Source organism: Herpailurus yagouaroundi, unplaced genomic scaffold (assembly GCF_014898765.1).
Source record: "Herpailurus yagouaroundi ecotype Mexico unplaced genomic scaffold, PumYag 67700, whole genome shotgun sequence".
Classification (NCBI taxonomy): domain Eukaryota; kingdom Metazoa; phylum Chordata; class Mammalia; order Carnivora; family Felidae; genus Herpailurus; species Herpailurus yagouaroundi.
Genome location: NW_024420499.1, coordinates 4,728,539 through 4,744,108, shown reverse-complemented (window position 1 = coordinate 4,744,108; position 15,570 = coordinate 4,728,539). Strand labels below are relative to the sequence as shown.

General features: G+C 38.4%; 1 protein-coding gene across 2 annotated transcripts in view; it reads right to left on the bottom strand.

The window, feature by feature from the left end:
* The window catches only part of AMMECR1 (AMMECR nuclear protein 1), a 110,379-nt gene that overhangs the window by 14,645 nt on the left and 80,164 nt on the right, over positions 1-15,570 (bottom strand). For both annotated transcript variants that reach the window (XM_040468505.1, XM_040468506.1), the window contains one exon: positions 6,249-6,363. In XM_040468505.1, coding sequence (XP_040324439.1) covers positions 6,249-6,363 — 115 coding nt within the window. The remainder of the gene's footprint in view (positions 1-6,248; positions 6,364-15,570) is intronic.

Below are 15,570 nucleotides of genomic sequence, written 5' to 3'. Positions count from 1 at the left end.
GGAGGTAAAGAGAACATATCCAACGAGAAGCCGTTTCATTTCAACGTGAGTCATGCGAAACATCTGTGTCTGAATGGGAACTCTGTTTTCAGCAGTACATTGAGAGGAGCTAGAAAAATATAAACCTTTAAGGGGGGGGAAGGGAGGGTGAGAAGGAGATCGTGACCTTCTAAAATATATGAGAGATAATGACGATAGCCAATTTACTCATCTGTTTACGCCTGTGAAGGTGATTACAAAAGCACGATGTTATGAACTGCAAACACGTCAGAAATGGAGCTGTGATCGCTCAGAAGGTGTGCTTTTTAAAGTGAAGTACACCACTCTGAGTACCGGGAGTCTCACTCTGAGTACCAGGACTCTAACAAGCTCACCCACAATGACAGATGTTTTGGTACTTTAGGGACAGAGCGAGACTAGGGGCTTGGGGTCTAGCTCTGTACTCTGGGGATAGGTTTTTGGTATCAGACTAGAATCATGCTGGCCAGCCCCACACAGCACGGGTTGATTTCATGTAAGTGCTGGGTGCTAAAAAGGAACAGTCCACAATCCAAGTGACAGCGGTATACAGAGCTGAGGTATCAGTGATCCAGGGAGCTAGATATAACAAAAAGCGCCTTATGGTTTGTGAAAACGTTACTAATCTATTGAAATATGACCTAACGGTCTACTTTAGAATTCTTCCTCATGCCTTCAAAATGGAAGCACAGAAATAAAGGATGCTTGACTATAATCTAGAAAATACTTTGTCTTTTGTCAGCAAACTGCTACATGAGCTCCTGGAAGATCACTGGTTATATACCGGCTATACAAGTTCTCCTACAAGCAAAAAAGCTTACTCATTTATATCATCTTGAAAATGACACACTTAGAGTCACCCCTTAGGTCAGACTGCAGCTGTTGTAATGTCATTGGTTTGATATCCTTTCAGATCTTGAAAAACAAACATGGCTCCCAAATGGTATAACTATACATGTTCTAGCCTGTATATTATTTTCAAGGACTCCAACATACTGCCTGAGCGTTTCTTTCTTTCTGAAGTACCATGTCTGCCCATCATCCTGTCATTCAGAATTAAGAGAATCCTGTCAACTGAAGAACACAGAACAATGGTAATAAGTTTTTGTGTTCAAACACCAGGCAGATCACTTCAGATTTCACCCTAGGGGAGCAATTTTCCTCATTTAACAGCCATTTTCGCCTCACAGATAGATATTTCAATTTATCAGTTAATGAATTTCCCCCCATATCATTTACTCTTCATCCTTCTCATACATACCTACCAGGGCAATAAGTACACCACAATGGGGACAAGAACGAGCATTTCTCAGAAGGGTGGGGCCAGAGTTCCAATTTGTCTTTATGGTCTTTGAGGATGGTTTTGTTGGTTTTTAAATCACTACACAGATTCCTTTTTTTTTTTTTTTAATTTTTTTTTTCAACTTTTTTTTTTTTATTTATTTTTGGGACAGAGAGAGACAGAGCATGAACGGGGAGGGGCAGAGAGAGAGGGAGACACAGAATCGGAAACAGGCTCCGGGCTCCGAGCCATCGGCCCAGAGCCCGACGCGGGGCTCGAACTCCCGGACCGCGAGATCGTGACCTGGCTGAAGTCGGACGCTTAACCGACTGCGCCACCCAGGCGCCCCTACACAGATTCCTTGACAGGCCACCTACAGACACTCATTTTACATGTTATGATTATTATTTGAGGATATATAACATGGAAGCATCACCGATCATTCTGTCAATTCAACACTGACTCGAAGTTAATTACATCTACTTGTGAAACCATTTATCAAATGTCCCTCACAGTATCAAAGAGAAGCATTCTAGCCTCTAAAACCACGTCCGATTGATGTAAATCCCACCTTCTTATTAACTTCCATTATAAAACTAGAGACATGTAACCAAAACAGAGGTCCCAAACAGGCTCAGTTAAAAACCACGGATGAAGAAAAAGAGGAGGGCAGTAGCTGGCTCTGTGGTAGCTCACTTGTTTCCTCATCATTTGAAAATTAGGTGGCTATTACCACCGGTCACGTCCCTCGTCTTCATGACCACAGGGGTGTCTCTCGTTACTGAAGTTACTCACCTCTATGCTTTGGGACCTCTAGACTTAGCCCTCTTCCGGCTTTGATCTGGGCATTTGCGCCCCTTTAATTAGGAATTCGATTGCAGTAACACGCTTCACCGGTGGGGGTCAACTCTCCAACTGCCCTTCTACCAGAAAAGCCCTATGTTAGAGGCTTCTGCTTATATAAAACATACTCGTTACTGATCTTTGACTTAAAAGTTCTCTATTAAAATTCGGTAATCATCTCCTGTTTCCCCCTGTGGCATAAACATTTGCAGCTCTTTGCAGTTCAGGTTAAATTTAGATACTTATGGTGAATACGAGATTTCATTCTTGGAAGAAAAGGGATACCTATTTGACAGTGGGAAATTTCTCCAAGTGAAACGTATGCTTTCATAATATAGACTGACCCCCTTGTAAAGGAAATTTGCAATACAAGTAATTAACTTATATATAAAGATAAACCATAAACAAAGGCTTTCCCACAATCCTTTTTAATAATGACTGTATATTCGATATGGCCTCGATTACATGAATATGCACATTTATTGATACAAAGACACAGAAAAATAATTTAAAGAAATATTCCAAAATGTTAACAGTAGTTATCTCAGAACGGCGTAATTACAAATGGCTTGCCTTTCTTTATAATTTTGGAATTTCCAAAGTTTTCTTGTTCAATAAATTAGAATCACTGTACTATTATGGACAACAGGTTTAAATGTGTATGTGCATAGGCTTATATGCCTTTTTATTCTGGTAAAATACACATAATATGAAATTTACCATTTTCACCCTTCTTAAGTGTACAATTCAGTGGCACCAAGTACATTAACAATGTTGTACAGCATCCAGTTCCATAACTTTTTCATCGCCCTGAATGGAAACCCTGTACCCATTAAACGCAGTCAGCCCCTCCCCCAACCCGTGGCCACCACTAATGTGCTCTCTCTATGGAGGTGACCATTCAGGGTATTTCATACAAAAGGAACCACACAGCATGCGGCTCTTTGTGCTTAGCTTCTTTCCCTTAACATAACGTATCTAAGGTTCCTCCATGTGTCACTACTTTATTTCTTTTTCTGGCCGAATAATATTCCATTGGATGGATATACTGCATTTCGTTTATCCATTCATATGTTGATATACATTTGTCTTGTGTCAGTACCTTTTGGCTATTATGAATAGTGCTGCTATAAACATCTGTGTACAAGTTTTTGTTTCAACGTCTGTTTTCATTTTTGGGGGGAGGGTATATACCTAGGAGTGCAAATGGCTTGACACATACTTTTTAAAAAATGCTTTTAATTCTACTTTGGTATTCTGTATTTCAAGTAACCAGTGTCTTTCCAGAATTATTAAGGATAACCCTTATGACAGCATCCCCATAATAATACCATACCATTTTTAATCACTGACTATGGTATATTTTTTTAAGCCCAAATCACATTCTTGTACTTGAAAAAATATAATTTTCACCTTTACTCTTTGGGAACAAATTTCTCTTATGCTAAATACTTCAAGCTATGATGAACTAACTAAAAAAGACAGTCTATTCCTCTAGGCATAGCCATTCTGACAGTCCCTAATTCACTTTCAAATACCTGCATGTTACAAGTACAAATATACATGTATTTTTGTTGTTATTAGTTTAACCAGAAGGTTATCAGTAAATAGATGTCAATATTTAAGCCTTAAGGAATGCATTAAGTATACAATATACAGGGGCGCCTGGGTGGCTCAGTCGGTTAAGCGTCCAACTTCGGCTCAGGTCATTATCTCGTGGTCTGTGACTTCGAGCCCCATGTCGGGCTCTGTGCTGACAGCTCATAGCCTGGAGCCTGCTTCCCAGTCTGTGTCTCCCTCTCTCTCTCTCTGCCCCTCTCCCACTCACACATTGTCTCTCAAAAATGAATAAACGTTAAAACAATTTAAAATAAAACAAATATACAATATACAACGTATGAAGGTTAACTTTAGCTGTAGACCATACTTGACATGGGCTAAAGAAGAGGGTGGTGCACTGTGCACCTGCCCGTAGTGATTTAACTACTATTGGATTCTCCCATTTTTCCTTCCCTCCAAAAGACATGCATGCATATTTATACAATATACATTCATGCCATAAACATGCACAATTGCGCATGTGCAAACCCCCACACACCACAACCAAACTCAGTGATAGCAAATAAGAGTAGGAGTGGTTTTGTAGCTCAGTCATCCCTTAGATTTCAGGCTTGTCCCCCGTTATCGCTTCTACCCCTACCCCTACACAGACGGCACTCTGCAATTCAGAAAGCAGAAATAAAATTCTAGCTAGAGAAGAGGAAGGAGTAGCCTTCAAACATTCAAAGAACCACCCAAATTTTAATATTTGTTAATAAGTGAGGGATATAATTTGGGATCATTTAAAACTAAAACACTGGGGAATGCTCCCGTGATACTGGTAGACTTCTCTTTAAGAAAAATTCAAATAGGAACGATGAACTTCTAGAAAACAATCAATTAGGACATTTTAATGCTATGAAAGGTTTTACACCATCCAACTTGGCTCCGATCAACAGTAGCAACTGATTTTATTTTTTCCTTTACAAAAAAAAAAAAAAAAATCCCCAAATGCTTTCATATTCTGATAATACTCCAAAAAAACCCCATGTACTACAAAACTCAAAAGGAACTCTTTTGTCTACTCTCTGCAGAATGTCTTTTTAACAGCTCAGGTATAACAACAATAATTTATATCATAGAGATTTTTTCCAATGAAGATTAGGAACTTTATAAATGTCACATTCTATAGGTGGAAAACTGAATGGCAGTGGAATAAGTTGTCCCAAGTCTCACAAGGAATCAGGGCAAAGCCAAAAATAAAATTCAGGTCCCATCAATTATCAAGACAGTGATCTGTCCACAAGGAAAAGTATCTCAGTTACCATGGCAGGTAGCCATTCTAAAAAGGCAGAAAAATTAAAACGTGTTCTACCGTAAAGATACAGTCCCGTCGGGGCGCCTGGGTGGCTCCATCGGTTAAGCGTCCGACTTCGGCTCAGGTCATGATCTCACGGTCTAGGAGTTCGAGCCCCGCGTCGGGCTCTGTGCTGACAGCTCAGAGCCTGGAGACCGTTTCAGATTCTGTGTCTCCCTCTCTCTCTGCCCCTCCCCTGTTCACGCTCTGTCTCTCTCCGTCTCAAAAATAAATAAACGTTAAAAAAAAAATTAAAAAAAAAAAAAAAGATACAGTCCCGTCACTCATGAGTGTTTATGTGAGAGGATGCTACGTGTATCACTGCACTCCCATTGTTTCACTCTTGGAGTACTTATTTCTTTACGCTTTGTGCATACTTCTTTTTCTCTGCTTGTAGACTATAAGACACTTTATGGTGGGGACCAAATCTGAGGACTTTTGTGTATGTAGCACAGTGCCTTGAATGTAGTATGCATTCAGTAATGTGTGCACATTTGTGTGTGAAGTTTCATGGAAATATGGTCAACTATCTCCTCCCAACCACCAAAACAAATCGTAGTGAGAACCTCCAAACTTCCTTAAAAAGCCAACCCCACATACTACACAATAAAAAATATGATCGATGTAGGCTATTTCGATAACGACAATGCTCAAGAGATACCCGAGATGTGACCTTAATATTATTTGTCAGCGTGTTTAAGTGCATAAATTAAGGTAGCCCAGAATGAATTGACATGATTTAAGTGTACTTATCCAACACCCTGTGTGTATCCACATGCTGATTTCCCCAACTGCTGTATTATCCTGTCTTGCTCCTTGCTTCTGAGATATATCCTCTGACCACCTAGCTGCCTGGAGGCCGTTATGACCAAAATACATCAGAATGGAAATAAGAGGAGAAATAAATTCTAATCAGTCCTTCTTACTACTTATTAACAGCTTTTGTGAGGCGCTGTGGTACAGTAACAGGATAGAAACAAACAGCAACTTCAGTTTGGGGATTAAAACAACACATGCCTTAAAAAAAACAAAAAATAGCAACTCCTTCACTGATATCTCATTGATCAGATGTGAGGTTTATTTATCCATGTGACTCTCCACCTCCACCCCACTAGAGAATGGGCTGAAAGAGTTGTTTTCTGGGCCTAATTTTTAACATTTACTCAGGAATTACCTTCATTTTTCTTTAAGAAATTTCTATAGTCTTACCTCCCAGTCCAAATAATCACAGACATCTTCAAAGTTAGTGAGCAGAGACACTGAGCAGAACAGCCGTGGTAACTCATCCCTTGTCATTGGGGGAAAACGGCTATCTTTAAGGGCACTGTTGAAAACAAAGCAAATATTAAAGCAACCACTAGATATGAAAGACTCCTACTTTCAAATGCAATCATTTGAAAAAGGTTAAGAGACACACAAAAAAATCAGTAAGGTGCCAAAGATGCCAATGATCTTCAAATGTATTCAAAGATTTTATAAGTCATTTTTTTTTCATTCAATAGACTGTTTATCAGCCAATCCTATGACCAATTGCAAAGAGTGAATGGTCAATTACATTTACTGTACAGTCATTTCCTGGTGCACTTCCTGTTACTTGTAGAATCTGAGAATATTTTAGTTTACTTTTGAGAAGAATAAAAACCAGACCAGTAGAAATTTTGGGGAAGACTTCTAGATCTAGGGCTGGTGGAAAAAAATATATATAGTTTAAAAAAAGTTCACACTAGGTTGGCCAGTTACCATAGAACAGCACTCAGAGTTCAAAAACGATCAAAATTTCATTTTCTTCAAGCAAAAGAAATCAAAGAAAATTAAAATAATCAAGCAAATTACTGACTAAAAATACAGGGCTTTCAGGCCCCCTATAAAGGGTAATTCAAGATATGACTCAAAAATTGTGAAACTGCAGGAAATTGGGCTAATCTAGGAAATAAAAGTATGATTAGGAGACCATTAATCACATCAATGGATTTCTGAGTACATCAACTCTGATTGGATCCTGTAATCAAGGGTAATATACTACAGTGCCAAATTCTAGAAAAACCCCTACTGTAAAGGACAAAGATGTTGGAAGACCATAATTCTCCCTGCAACAGAAGAAAAGACAGAAAATACACAGACATGCGCACACACACGGAGACGCTGTATGTTTCTTATACTTTTAAAAGAAACTACCTCCTGGTCAAGAAAAACAAACACACCTCTGATTATACTTTATGTTAGTGGCACTGCTGGCATTTGTGCCATCGATCTTCCAGTCTTCAAATCCAAATGTCCTATATAGCAGCCAGACTCAGAAAATGTTCTCACAGATTAATCCCTGGAAGTTCAAACTTAGAGCCTACAAACTGCATGGGGGTTATAAAAAAGTTCCATGGCCCTTAGAAATCACTTAATACCTTTTTCAGGGACTTCCTCATTGCTGGATTTTTTTTTTTTCATTTTTCCATCCCTTCCTTTGCATTCTGAAACTTGTTTATTGTATTGTTAAAATATAACCCCTATGTTTGTATTGTTTTAATGTCTATTTATTTTGAGAGAGAGAGAGAGAGAGAGAGAGAGAGAGAGAGAGAGAGGAGCAGGGGAGGTGTAGAGAGAGAGGGAGAGAGAGAATCCCAAGCAGGCTCCACACTGTCAGCATGGAGTCCAGTGCAGGGCTCGAACCCATGAACCGTGAGATCATGACCTGAGCCGAAACCAAGAGTCAGCAGTTCAATGAACTGAGCCCCCTCTGGAGCCCCTCATTGCATTTTGGTGATGGTTCTATCCTAGTATTCAAAGGAAAATGCTTATAGAAAGATATGTACTATATAAAGTATAAAGGTTTTTTCCCATTCAAGGAGCCAAGATTAGCCAAGAAATTCAGGAAATCTGTGATAATTTATACTCTGAGAACAGCATTTCACTATTTTATAATTTAACAACATAACTTTTCCAGAGTTTGGCCTCTTTTATTTTCCTGTTGGCAGATAAAATTAAAAATATTTTTTTCAGGTTCTCATCCAAAGCCAAGATAAAGACATGTATATGTGTGTATAACCAACACCCTTGCCCCTAACAAACACACATACTGAACAGAAGTTCTAAAACATAGAAGAATCTCACACATTACAACAAAAAGGCTGTTTTAACTTTTTAAGCATGTAGTTCTGTGTGATTAAGTACGTTCACAGTGTTGTACGACCATCACTACCATCTATCTCTAGAACTTTTATCATCTTGCCAACTTAAACACAGTATTCATTCAATATGAACTCCCCACTCCTCCTTCCTTCTAGCCCTTAGCAAAAGTGTAATTTAAATATACTTTCATAATTTCAAATAATTATAATAATAGGGTCATTAATGTTTTTATATATATAACTATTTATGGAGATATAATTCACATACTGTAAAATTCACCCATTAATGTATACAATTTAATGGGTTTTACTTTATTCACAGAGTTATACAACCATCGCCACTATCCAATTTTAAAACATTTTGTCACACGAAAAGAAGCCTCATACCTGTTAGCAGTCAGTCTCCATTCTTCCCTGCCCCCAGCTCCTGGCAAGCATTAATCTACTTTCTGTCTATGGATTTGCCCATTCTGGCTGGAGTTGTCATGTAAGTGGAATCGTACAATGTGGGGCTTTTTGTGGCTGTTTTTTTAGCATAATATTTTGGACATTTCATCCAAGCTGTAGAGCTTGTATCAGTACTTCATCTTTAATTGCCTAATAATATTCAATTGTGTGGCCATATCACATTTTGTGATCCATTTCTCTGGTGAGAAGCATTTGGGCTGTTTCCACTTTTTGGCTACTATGAATAATGCTGCTGTAAACACGCATGTATGAGTTTCCGTGTGGACATATGTTTGCATTTCTCTTGGGGAGAGACGTAAGAGTGGAATTGCTGGGTCATATGGTAATTCTATGTTTAATTCTTTTTAATGATTATTTATTTTTGAGAGAGAGGGTGCATGTGCACAAGCAGGGGAGGGGCAGAGAGAGAGAGAGAGAGAGAGAGAGAGAGAGACATGGAGACACAGAATCTAAAGCAGGCTCCAGGCTCTGAGCTGTCAGCACAGAGCCTGACATGGGGCTCGAATTCATGAACGGCGAGAAAATGACCTGAGCCGAAGTCAGGTGCTTAACGAATAAGCCATCCGGGCGCCCCTCTATGTTTAACTTTTAAGGAACCAGCAAACTGTTTCCCACAGTAGCTGTACCATTCTACATTGCCAACAGCAACGTATGAGGTTCCATTTCCCCATATTCCTACCAACACTGGTTATTGCCTGCCTTTTTAGGTAATAGTGCTGGATCTCCTTTAGTGAAGAGGTTTTAAAAAAATCTATCTCTAGCTTTTACATTAAAACAAGACACCTCCTGAAATTAACAGTTAATTTCTCAACACTGTGACGCAAGTCATTTTGTTTACTTTATTTCCTAGAAAACCAACAAAAGGTAAATTTTAGCTTAGTGCAATTCAAACTATTTCAAGTCAATGAAATTTTCAAGAACCTAAAATGTAACTCCCATGATATGGAGCCTTGCTGCTCAATCATTCTGGGCAAAAAAAAAAAAGGAAAGATTAATTAGAACAATGAGTAAGTGAGAGAATACTAGCATGGGTAATGAGACAAACTGATAATCATGCCTCGCCATACCAGGACTCAAATGTATTAACTTCAAAACTGAAATAGTGAAGGTACATTAGTCATGATAGAAACAGTCTGATTTTACCAAAACAGTCATTCAAACAAGACTTTTAATTCTGGCGCTTTTTTTTGTAACTCTAAGTAACTTTTCATTAATTTCATGAGCATAGAAAAATTCCAAAAGGTAGGAAGCCCTCAGTATTTCTAAATGCAAAATCCTAGGGAAAAGAACTAGCAATGAAAGCCTAGCAAGGGTTTAAGGGATTATAAAAAAGATGAAAAATGCAGCTGGAGACTGACCTCGGTCAGAGCTGCTAGGCTGGTGTAGTGTGCAAGCTGAGACTATAGAGGGGATATGCCATCCAGAGTTGGGCAGTGGCTTGCTCAAGGCGACCCAGCAAGTTACCCACAGGTGTCAAGGCGACCCAGCAAGTTAGTGACACAGGTGGAATACAACCCCAAATCTCTGACTCGGGTCCAAAATACTTTCTAGTATCCATACTTCAGTTGCCACCTGTCAATGGATTAGCATTTTCTGTAATTTTAAAGTTAAATGCTTGCCTTACTTGGCAATTCTGATCTCATACCTGTACTGCCTCTGCCTAAAGAAGATAAATAATAATTTAATAGCATTCATTAGTAGCCAAAGGGTAAATAGAGCTAGACTTCCTGTCTACTGGAAATCTGCAGGAGCAAAAAGGATTTTAAAATATTAATATCGTCCATGGAAAACATTTTATACCAAAGTAGTGTCTGCCAATTTAAATTCTAGGCAGTCTAAGAACCTGACAAACAAGGAGATCTTGTATTAAATTCATATGAAGTTCTCTTTGCTACAATAGGAAGCCATTTTCTCATGTTTAAATATTGCTAGGGGGAAAAAAACCCCAGTTATATACAAAACCAGCTGGCTGCTCCATCACACATGTGATGGATGGGTAAGGTTTAAACAACAGTTTAATTCACATACCAAATTCAAATATATTCAATTCAAATTGGCACCTTACCAAGAATATATTTTACCTAATTGAGAAGCAGCATTAACGTCTATCAAAGTTAATATCTAATGTTAAATAGCACTTTAATGAAAACGAACATTTAAAAAAAGGAATTAAGAGTTTAGCTATCAAAGAATCAAAGTTTGTGACAGTGCCTGGAAACTATGAAGGAAAAAAAAAAAACAGCCGAAAGGAGACAAAACCTTAGATTTTACAAGGCTCATCATAAGCGACATAGCATGCAACAGAAGTGATTTAAGTGAAACTAGTGAGTTAGCCATTTACTCACTCGTTCCTTCATTCCTTCCCCTTTCTAAACCTTTGAGGACTTTAATCAGCTAGCCAGTGGAAAGTTACCACACTGAGAAGGGCTTCATATTACAGGCCATCATTTTTCAGGACAAGGAAACACAATTAAAACCAAAATGAAAAAAATCTGTTTGGATAGGTGAAGAAAAGCAAATCAAGCATACATTAGTCTGAAATTAAAACAAAAAAACGTTTCTTTCATGAGGGGTTACAATCATCTGGAAATTCTTCCATTCCTTATCAGAGATTCTGGAACACGTGTGGCTTGTCTGAATTTGAGAAACTTAGAATGCTAGAATCCTAAGCCTAAATCTCAAAAGTTATCCATAAGCTCTACTTCGCATTAAGAAGCAATTTTAGCTTCCCATTATTAAAAAAAATAACAGATGTAAACCAGAATGCAGAAAAGTGACTATGCATCAAACCTAAGGATACAGAAGAGCAACAGAGGACAGGATTATGGATAAGGAAGGAGGAAGGGAACCCTCTTTTGGTAAGTGAGGCCAGTGATCCAAAAGGAAATTTTCAATTGTAAGCCACAGGTAAGTGTTACTTAATTGGGGGACGCTTTTCCCCTTTAGACTACTAAATACAACCTACTTAGTGCTCAATGCATATTAACATTAAAATGTATTGATTTTAACATGTATTACAAAATGTGATACGATGGGTAATTGATGGGGAGTGGAGGAAAACACTAAGGGATGGAACAAAAGGAAGAGAAAGAAAGGAGGGACAGAAAAATAAAGATGGAGAGGAAAACAAGAAATAGGAAAAGGAAGTGGGAGGCAAAAAAAAGGGTAAAAAAAAAATAGAGAGACATACACACAAAAGGACAAACAGAAAACAAGGAAGAGTGGAAGGTAGGAGGGAGAGAGAGCAAAAGTGCAATTGGTCCTGCAGGTTTTCATATATATTATTTGGCTCCTATCCTATAGGATTCACTTAGGCTTTAGCGTGGTATCATCCACTGCCTTCTGATTAGTGTAAACTTCTTTTTTTTTTTAAGTTTACTCATTTATTTTGAGAGAGAGCAGGGGAGGGGCACAGACAGAGGGAGAGAGGGAGAATCCCAAGCAGGCTCCGCACTGTCAGCACAGAGCCCGAACCACGAGCTCATGACCTGAGCTGAAATCAACCGACCAAGCCACCCAGGTGCCCCATGATTACTGTAAACTTCTTGAACTGCTCTAACCTCAAGTTCTTAAAAGGCTTTACTCTCTGAGATAGCTGTAGCTGCCCACCAGGAGGGAAAAATACTGTCTGAGCTGCATGCTGTGATGACCACAGCAATACTGTCAAGAATCTGCCTCCCTCACCAGAAGTTCCTCACCTCGCCTTTAAATGAGGAGACTGGGTTGAATCTGACTTAGTGGAGCAGAACTACAACTGGAAAATATAAGATACATAAAGAAACAGATGGCCACATGTTTAGTGTGAATGGCAGGTGTTCTTCATTTCCCTCCGTATAATGTCCACCTAACGCCGTCTGCAGACTTTTTAGATTTACTCTATCCTGTTCTTAGAAATGAACTACCAGGAACAGTTTTTGTTTCAATTATTTTTTCTGCTGAAAATCCATTGGGTATAATGAACATAATTTATGACCCAGGTTCATCTTTTTTTAATTGAGGTTTAGTTGACATACAGTATTATATTAGTTTCAGGTATACAACATACTGATTTGACATTTGTATACGCTGTGAAAGGATCACCATAGTAAACCTGGTTACCATCTGTCACCATACAAAGTTACTACAATACCGTTTACTATATTCCCCATGCTGTACATTACATCCCATGACTCCACTCATTTCACCCCTGCTCAACTCCCCACTCCCCTCTAGCAACCATCAGTCTGTTCTCTGCATCTATGAATCTGGGTTTTGTTTTGTTTGTTTTCATTTTGTTTTTTAGATTCCACATATATGAAATCATACGGTATTTATATCTCTCTATAGCAGCATAATGCCCTTAAGTTTCATTCATGTGGTCACAAATGGCAAGGTTTCATTCTTTTTTTTATGGCAGAAGAGTATTTCATTGTGTGTGTGTGTGTGTGTGTGTGTGTGTGTGTGTGCGCATGTTATTACTTCTTCCTTATTCATTCATCCGTCAATGTATACTTAGGTTGCTTCCATATCTTGGGTATTGTAAACAATGCTGCAATGAACACAGGGGTGCATTTATTGTTTTGAATCTGTGTTTCCATTTTCCTCCGATACCTGGTAGAATTGCTGGATCGCATGGTAGTTCTATTTTTAATTTTTCAAGGAACCTCCATACTGTTTTCCATAGCAGCTGCACCAATGTACATTCCCACCAACAGTGCATGAAGCTTCCTTTTTCTCCACATCCTCACCAACACTTGTTAGTCGTTTTCTTGATAGCAGCCATTCTGATAGGTGTAAGGTGATATCTCATTGTGGTTGTGATTTGCATCCCCCTGATGATTAGTGATGTAGAGCATCTTTTCCTATGTCTTTTGGCCATGTGTATGTCTTTGGAAAAAGGTCTATTCATATCCTCTGCTCATTACTTAAAAGGATTTTTGATGTTATTGAGTTGTATGACTTCTTTATATATTAACCCTTTATCAGATTTATGATTTGCAAATATCTTTTCCCATTCAGTAGTTTGCCTTTTTGTTTTGTTAATAGTTTCCCTTACTGGGGCGCTGGGTGGCTCAGTTGGTTAAGCATCCGACTTCAGCTCAGGTCATGATCTCACAGTCCGTGAGTTCGAGCCCCGCGTCAGGCTCTGTGCTGACAGCTCGGAGTCCGAAGCCTGCTTCAGATTCTGTGTCTCCCTCTCTCTCTTCCCCTCCCCTCCTCATGCTCTGTCTCTCTCTGTCTCAAAAATAAATAAAAACATTAAAAAATAAAAAAAAATAGTTTCCCTTGCTGTGCAGAAGCTTCTGATGTAGTCCCATTTGTTTACTTTTGCTTTTGCTTCCCCTGCCTTTGGGGTCAGATCCCTGCTCCCCCCCCCCAAAAAAAACTATCACTAAGACTGATGTCAAGAAGCTTACCACCTATGTATCTATGTTTTCTTCTAGGAATTTTATGGTTTCGGGTCTTATATTCAAGTCTTTACTCCATTGTGAGTTAATTTTTGTATATGGTGTAAGGTATCAGTCCAGTTTCATTCTTTTGCACATAGCTGTCCAGTTTTCCCAATGTCATTTATTGAAGAGACTGTCCTTTCTCCATTGTATATTCTTGCTCCCTTTGTTGTAATTTACCACACATGCATGAGTTTATTTCTGGGCTTGGTATTGTTTCCTTGTTCTATGTGTCTGTTTTTATGCCACTACCATACTGTTTCAATTACTACAGCTCTGTGGTATAGTTAGAAATCTGGGCGTGTGATACCCCTGGCTGTGTTTTTTTCTTTCTCTAAACTCTTTGGACTATTCAGGGGTTTTTCGGTAGTTCCATATCAACTTTGGAATTATTTGTTCTAGTTCTGTGAAAAACGCCATTGGAAGTCTGATAGGAATTGCACTGAATCTGTAGATTGCTTTGGGTAGTATGCGCATTTTAACAATATTAAATCTTCCAATCCATGAGTGTGGAATATCTATTTCTTTGTGTCTTTTTCAATGTCTTTCATTAATGTTTTATAGTTTTCAGTGCATAGGTCTTTCACCTCCTTGGTTAAATTTATTCCTAGGTATTTTATTCTTTTTGATATGACTGTAAATGGGATTGTTTTCTTGATTTCTCTGATAGTTTGTTAGTGTAGTTTGTTAGTGTACAGGAATGCAACAGATTTTTGTGTATTTTGTATTCTGCAATTTTACTGAATTCATTTATTAGTTCTAGCAAGTTTTTTGTGGAATCTTTGGGGTTTTCTATATACAGTATCATGTTATCTGTGAATAGTGATAGTTTTACTTATTCTTTTCTAACTTTCATGTCTTTTATTTCTTTCTCTTGCCTAACGGCTTTGGCTAGGACTTCCAATACTGTGTTGCTAAAAATGATTAGAGTAGGAATCCTTGCCTTAGAGGTTTTAGAGGAAAAGCTTTCAGCTTTTCACCATTGAGTATTATATTACATGAGGGTTTGTCACGTACGGACTTTATTATGTTGAGGGTATGTTTCCCCTATATGGACTTTGTGGAGAGGTTTTATCATAAATGGATGTTGAACTTTGTTAAATGCTTTTTCTGCATCTTTTTAGATGATCATATGATTTTAATCTTTCACTTTGTTAATGTGGTGTATTACATTGATTGATTTGCAGATGTTGAATTGGAATAAATCCCACTTGATTATGGTATAGGATTCTTTCAATGTACTGATGAATTCAGTTTGCTCATATCTTGTTGAGGATTTTTACATCTATGTTCATCAAGGATATTAGCCTGTAATTCTTTTTTTGTGGTGTCCTTCTCTGGTTGTGGTATCAGGGTAATCCTGGCCTCATAAAATGAGTTTGGAAGCATTCCATCCTCTTCAATCTTTGGAAGAGTTTGAGGAGGGTAGGTATTAAATCTTCTAATGTTTGGTAGAATTCACCAGTGACACTGCCTGGTCCTGGACTTCATTTGTTGGGAGGGTTTTGATAA